The sequence below is a fragment of the Strongylocentrotus purpuratus genome, unplaced genomic scaffold (genome assembly GCF_000002235.5).
Source record: "Strongylocentrotus purpuratus isolate Spur 01 unplaced genomic scaffold, Spur_5.0 spur5_scaffold_8, whole genome shotgun sequence".
Taxonomy (NCBI): Eukaryota; Metazoa; Echinodermata; class Echinoidea; order Camarodonta; family Strongylocentrotidae; genus Strongylocentrotus; species Strongylocentrotus purpuratus.
The window spans coordinates 10,191,237-10,199,156 of record NW_022145614.1 but is presented as its reverse complement, the minus strand read 5'-3'; the positions used below and the strand labels follow the sequence as shown (position 1 = coordinate 10,199,156).

Here is a 7,920-nt window from a genome sequence, read left to right as displayed (position 1 = left end):
AGTGATGATAATGTTGAAGGAAATCAGGGAGAGCGATTAAAGCGTGCCAACATTACATAACATATATCCCAAGGGAATTATATCATTTTGCGTTTTGATGCACCTAGAGTTGTTTCAATAATCAGAACATTAAACGAATGGGGGTTTCTTTTTAGTTTGGTCACACTCAGAAAAACTGATCTTTGTCCGACCTCGCAACAAGCAATTTGGACCATGATAATATAACTGATAACAAGTAAAAGTAATACAAGTAATGTACTTCACCGGATAGTCATGACTAGATGATCAAGATATCTATTATCCCCTATGGAATACTTCCGGTTCCATAACGAATGCTATAGCGGGCAAGGCACCAAACAAGTTTTTTTCTTCCTCGAGTTTGTCAAGCGTATCTTACAAGTTTAGGAAGTATGCATTCAATTTCTAAACTTGGCTTTGTGAATAATTTGTGAACGGTTCTACTGAATTTGTTTCTGTGCCTTCTCTGTTGTAAAATACAGTGTATGTTCAGTTATGTAAAAGTACCCGCAATATTCACCTCAAGTGCTTACAGGAGTGCAGGGTACAATATGGTAAGTCGTAATGGGCGTAGCGATTTTCTTGCTCTTTCCATTCAAGGCCAAGAGTCTTGGATTTTTTGTGAATATAATTAAATGAATGATGTTTTTGATATTCACTCCGCAAGGAATGGTTGAAATTTTCCATTGCCAAACCATTGTCTCTATCCAGTGAAAGAAATTTACCTTTAAAGGTACTATGTCCCTTTTGCAGCCAACCTCAAATGCTGTAGAACTTTGCAGGAATTATGAATATGTCATGTATGTCCTATCTGCGAAATTTAAACATTAGCAGTGTCCTCATATTCAAATTATGCAAGGAAACCCGTTTACTTGCTAGATTTCACTGTCAGACACTATTGAGTGACTGACTGGCTTTTTTCTTCTTTGGTAATAACATACATGAAAAGAGTTGTAAAGGGTACATGAGCATTTGTCTACATCAATAACCCACTTCTTATGATGGCCAAGATTAAACTGATTGAATCTTTGCGCAGCATAAAACGTATGACCATTGGGTACAATAATTGTCTGAAAATCAAGACTATTACTTTTGGGCTCTATAGCCCTAAAGTCGATTTGACAACTAATAGTCGTTATTTTCCCGCTTGAAGACATTTTTTAAGCCCCACCTTTTTTAGGGAAGTTCTAAATTAGTATTATCTTTCAAATGCAGTTGGAATTTAACTTTTTCATTTTTTGGCCTGCAAATGGGACATAGTCCCTTTAATCCAGATGAATTCTTTCACATTTTTTGGACCAGAAGTCTGTTTCAAATGGTTTATAGCCGTTTCGTCTTCAACTAGTTCGTCCACTATCAAATTGGTCTTGCCCATATGGTATATCCCTCATTTGGACTATTTGCCAGTCGGTCCAATTCCCAGCTTGCCTAATGCCCATTTTGTCCACCATCCATAAGGTCTAATAATCATTTGATGATTATTTTGTATTTATGATTAAATGATTATTAAACCAATATGGATAGTATACACATTGGGCATTAGACGAACTAGGATTTAGACCGACTGGCAATTATTATACCAAATGAGTCATAGAGTATAGACCACATTGGTAGTGGACTGATTGGTGTTACAAAATGGAAACTAGACCAAATGCCGAAATGATTATGAGAACATGTGGATAGTAGACGGGCTGTGTGTAGACCATATGGGAAAATATTAATTGGGTAGTAGACGTACTGGGTGTAGACCAAACGGAAATGCACCTTTCAAATCTTCCCACCCGATGCTGTGTCCAGTATTACGGGCGTGTTCTGAATTTCTGATATTTTTGTACACAACAAACGAGAAAGTTATCCGCGACTACGTCACAATCCACTGACCCAACTGCTAATTTGAGATTCGTACAGACTTAATGGCCCGAATTCACAAAGGAGGTTTGTCGACAAAAAAAAACAAAAAACAACGCGTCATATGACGCGTTTTTTTACAAACCTGGTTTGTAAAGAACAAAAGGAGGTTTGGCGAAACAAAAGGAGGTTTGAGCTCAAACCTTGCTTTGTGAATTCGGGCCCTTGAGCACATATTTTTAACATTCATAACTTCTTTATTATTGGGCCCATTTTTGCTCAAACCTTCACCATTTTGTTTTTTGTCCATCTTATTTTTCTTCTTTCATAAAAATGAACTTATTACAAGGGCTGCATTGTCCTTGAAAAGTAAACTAACGTTTAAAATGTTATATCATTTACAAATGTTCCCGAATATACGCATAATCTAATTCTGTTCATTTTCTCGTGAAAGTATGAAATTGTATATGGCGGAAAAGACATACTTGAATCAATCCATGTACCATCCAGGTAATACTTTTGTTAAAAATATTTATATGTTCATCCAGGTAATACTTGATCTTTGTTTGTCTACGATGATTGAAAAGTGTTTGTACAATGAAGACTGAATGTGAAATCACAAACATACGCCCACACACTTCTCATTCAAAGCTAGGCGTGCCTTGTCCCCGTTCAAACAAATCCTCACATCACGGAAACATGTCATCTCCCTGGTACAATACACTTCACACGCTCTACTCCAAACAAAAGAAAATTCCAATTCATTTTAGGCCTGTATTTGGTGCACTTGATCACCGCTTTTTTAAACAAATTAAACATTCAATCCATTCACCAAAATATCTATCTTTTCTCCACATCACTATTTTATAACCTTGAAGGGCATCACAATGCTTGTCTTTCGGTTTCTTCCAACAAACTCTTTATTTATTATTATTTTACTGAAACTGAAAAGCATAATATTCTCACCAGCAGGCTAACAGTGACATCGGGCCTGTTTAAACTGCCAGTGAAGTTAATCGGCTTTATATATGGAGTGCCTAATTGGAAAACTTGAAAGTCGTCTTATCCTATAATTTATATTTCAGTTTAATTTTCAGTTTGAAATTTATTCTTATTTCATGGTATGGGATGGAGTGGTTATAACCAACTAAACCTCTATATTTGGAGGGGTTGTTGCATCACAAATCACAATCACATCAATCAATCATTACTCCGACACTCACGTTATTGTTTTCTTCATTATAGTCTACTTATATCAGTGGCGTATCCATCCTAGCGTAACGTTTAACGGTGTGTCCCCTCGCCCCTCCCACCAACAAAAGTAGATTTGCCCTTCTGACTGGAGGGGGGGGGGGGGGAAGAGGGGGTCCACCCAACCAAAAAATATCAGCAACAGTTGCACACAGGTTCTACGGTATAATTACAAGCAGCCCAAGTCTATTCCTTCCTCCAGAACTTGGGGGGGGGGGGGTCCGCCCCATACAATATCTCAATCAAAATTGCACACATTTCTATGGCACGTGGACAACCCATGTATTATCCGCCCTCTTTTTTTGGGGGGGGGGGGGGGTTGCAACATGTTAACGTCTGGAAATGGATACGCCACTATATTTACCACATCCCTGCCTCTACATACAGTTCACAGTAATACAAATTACAAAAAAGTTCATCACAGCATATGTACGTTTTTACCCCTTTATTGAATTGAGAAATACAATTTGATTAGTACAAAATAACATCGGATTCTCGACCCTTTCCCAAATGCTCTCCTGATTTCCACTGAAAGATTATCCATGATCAAAAGTTAAAATGTCAGTACAATATGTCAACAATTTCACTAAAACATCATAGATATATGATCTCTATTTCTACTATACTATAGTACTACAAGACTACATCATCTCATCTAATTATACGTCATCCATTTGATACTTTCTTGCTTCGTTCACTCATAAAACTTGGCAAGTAAAGTACATTTTAACAGCCTATTTTGCCAATACGAAATAACCTATCTAATCCGTGATAATATCGACGGAGAAGGCATCAATATACAATTCAAAAGAAAATTACAAAAATGTACACTTCCATCAAAAGTGTAGATATATAGATTGTTAATAGTTTCCTGACATGTAGTTACAGGGAAAATGGAATTGATTAGTACTTTGAGGACCATTTTCAATAGTAGGTCACGGCCCCTCTCCAATATATCGGTTTACTAACATATTCAAATTGTATGCTTGTCCGACATAGCAACAAGTAATGTATGCACAGACTGGACTCCAAGTATTGTAGTTCATTCATTAATAACAGGTTATGTGAATAACGCGTCACTAGTCACCAGGAAAGGCATCTTTAAATTTGAATATGATAGTAAACCGGTCTACTGTGCGAACAAACACTTCTTCATACATGCATCGAACAAAACACTAAACAGATGCTAGAGATGTTCGATCTCTCGCCTGAGTAGACGTTTGTGTGTAAATCATTATGCCCGAATAAATCCATTATGATAGTCAATTCAACCATGATTCAATACAACTGGATTTGTCTGCAGTCGACATGCATGTACTACCAGTACCAAATCAATTCAGAACAGCTTCAGCCTTCCCAGGAAACCTCTTTTCTTTTCAGACGAATTCTGAACCCTGCTGAGGAAAAGTTATATTCAGTTGGTCCACCTCAAAGTCACATTTTGCCCATTTCATCAAGATACAAGCATATTATGGGATACACTCGTAATCAGAAATAGTTTAAAAAAGACAAGTAAAATAAAAAATTGAAAATAATTTTGAAAAAAAAAAACGATCACGTGACAAAACGAACAAAACTATCAAGGTTTTAGAACCTTATTTTCAGTATCTAAACAAGACGATAACAAAACCTTTCCCCTAAAAAATTGTTCACGTGCTAGTGATTCAATAGTACTTTTAAAAAAGGTAAAGCATTACCTTCAGATCAGTCACTTTCTGAAACCTATCCTATTCCTATAGTACCGAGGTACTTGTAGATCGAAACATATTTTCAGTGAAAAATGACAATTTCTGATGAAAGACCGGAATTCAAATTTTGTGATAATTTTGCATAACGCTTTATTTCTACGTTAATAATCAGCTCGAACACAACATGATACGAAATTTAGTCACTTGTGTCAATAATTTATGTGATGACAGGCGAAGACTACAGAATAGTAGGCGTACAGGCCATTTGTTCAATCATGGACCAAGTAGGTCCATGGTTCAATTAAAATGTTACTGTAATCATTACAGAATGTAACAGAATTTTTTTTTCTTCACCTGATTTTGTTTCAAAGGCTGATTGGTTCTTAGTACCTGTCGTTCATTTGAGAGGAAGCTCCAAAGGCACAATAATATGCATAAATTAATTGAGATACCATACAATAGAAAAAACTAGCTGCTCATGGTAAAGATGATTTACCCCATTAAATGGGCAGCTAACAGCGAGTATGGAATAAAATTAAGAATAATCAGTTGTCATAAAACCAATAGAATTGCTTTTGGCAGGTATGCTGCGAGTTTCTTGGAATAAAATTACATTTGACTATCCCCCACAGGCCACAACACAGCAGGGTACATCCACAGTCATTAGCTCAAAAGCAATACAAAATATTTTATCAAAACCATTATAGGGAATAAGCATTTTTATATATAATAAAAGATATATCACCGAACACTACAAAGTATTCAACCACCAACGAGGGGGTATTCATGGTTATCATGCAGGTCTTATATTGGAAGCAAAGGCGTTTCATTACAAAAGGAAGTTCATAGGAATCAGTAGCATCCTTATACATGGTTAAACAATAATGCTGTACTCATCTACAGTATATTTCAATATAAAATGTAAAAGTCACCATAGAATCGTGCTGACAGAATGAGAAATAATGACCTGGGCCGGTATTCAATTCAATACTTGAGTTGAAGTACATGTAAAACTTCAGGAGCCATTTTTTACTCAACTATATATTAATTATATACCATTTAAGTAAAATTCTTGACTTAAGAATCGAATTGAATACCAGTCCAGATATTTAAAACTTGAACTTCAGAAACGAAACGGGGAAAATAAAAGTTCCAAAGGGGGTTGGGTTCTGCGTCAATGAACTCCTACATCGAGCTCATCTCGAATTCTTTCATGATGCTATCCCGTCGAGATGCTGACCTCGAGGTACGGTCATTATGAATGAGGAGAGCGTTGGCGTGGGGGCGGGGTGCTAGGGTCAACGGGTGACGGTCATGAGGTTACTGGATGAAAACCACAAGATTTTGCTCTTCCACCAAACAGACCATCGCGAGTGTGTAACCCTTTTTGTGAAAGCCCCTAATACTCCCGCAGGAGAGAAATCAATATTTTAGGGCTGTTTTTTTGTTTTTCTTTCGTTGAGCACCGCGTATTGGCAGCCGCTCCGCGTGGGTATGACCTTTTTGATCCGTAGGCAATTAAATTGAAAGGCATGGCTGTTCACTCATGATTATAGTGGTGTAAATTCTGCTAGCTGCATCGTGCTATAGGATAGGAGGATGAATTCTCGGGCAAGCGTGTCCACCGAATATCGTATCATTAGCAGTTGACGAGTTGACAAGACGTGCGGTGCGAGTGATGATACCTGAGAAGAAAGTATACCCGCTCAAACTCATCCTCTCCATGCATCGTTGAGTAGTACATGATGCGCAAAATAACGGCAGCTGCACTGCAACCTCCCTGGCCTCCGTGCGTTGTTGTTGGATGCAGATCATTCCAGATTCGGAGTCGTAAGCAACCCTCTCAGTTGAAAGTCAGTTAAAAGTGAATTATATAATAAATCCAGAGATGTGGTATTTGAACCAGTATTCCTTTCGAGCCGTCGAACTTCCAGTTCCATAGTTAAAACGTATCAATGCAGCTAAACGTTGAGCATGTACTGATAAAGGGCGTGGTCTTTTGAGCCCGCGCTGATGCGTTGACGAAGCTGCAATGCCAGGGCTTCCATTGCAAATGATAAAAATGTACCGTAATTTCGTTGATTTTTGAAGAAGATTTCACGTGGTTTATGAACGGGCAATGGATTCGCCAGCACCTAGAGGAGTAGACACGGACATCTCCAAGGCTTCCTGCATGATAGCACAGAATGGGCAGCAGCAGACACAGAGCAGATCGCCAATAATGCCTCCTTCTATGCCCTTGTTTTCACGAACTTTCCCGCGGGTGGTGACACGGGCATAGATGTTGACGATGGGTACCAGCAGAGAAATACCACAGAGCAGGCAGTCATCGCCCAGAGATTCTGCTAGTTTTCCTTGGGTGTAGCATGGTACCACATAGGTGAAGATACACATGCCAATGTTGCTGAAGCAGCCACAGATTCCATTGCTCCATTCGCCCATTTTGGATGTTGATTTTTTTATCCGTTAGTTATCTCGAAAAGAAAAAGTGATGCGTGGAGTTCGCCTGTGTGGTGTTCGGAATGGTAACTACCTTCAAAGTGAATAGAAATACCGTTGACAGCGAGAAGCGCAGGCGAAGAGAAGGGCGTGTATTGTTCGCCACAAACGATTTGGCAGATTTTGCTTTCTCCTGCGCATGACCGACCCGTGGCGGGAGATCGCTGATGTTTCGACCAATCGTGACACCGTATTCTGACAACGTCACGCATAATTAATTCTATAAATGGTAATGAATGCAGTACCTGGGCGCTACAGCTTGGTCAACTCAGGCCGCAGCTGCAACGCTTCAACACTAATGTATCGATCCATCTCAAATCCAATTTCAGAACTCTAATACTGTTCAAATAAAAACATATTATTCGTAAAACCTTCCATTTTGCATACCATTGAGGATTTTCGCACCAGATTATAATTCGGGTGGGAAAAGCACAATCGATAGCAGATGGGGTAGATAGCAGTATAGAAATCTCAGTGCATAATAATGGAACCGTAACTTCGTTGGTTATGACAACTTATGTTTATGTTGTCATTCTGATTATTTTTGCATTGAATGAACGCTAAAATAATTTCCAAAAAAAAAATAGTTATTCCAATATCATACCAAGTAATTATT

The 7,920-nt window shown here is 38.3% G+C and overlaps 1 protein-coding gene across 1 annotated transcript; it reads right to left on the bottom strand.

Moving 5' to 3' along the window:
* Positions 1–6,911: 6,911 nt before the first annotated feature.
* On the bottom strand, positions 6,912–7,247 carry LOC100890501 (protein PLANT CADMIUM RESISTANCE 3-like). Its single transcript, XM_011680417.1, has one exon. It carries the CDS (start codon positions 7,245–7,247, stop codon positions 6,912–6,914), a length of 336 nt encoding a protein of 111 aa, XP_011678719.1.
* Positions 7,248–7,920: the final 673 nt, after the last annotated feature.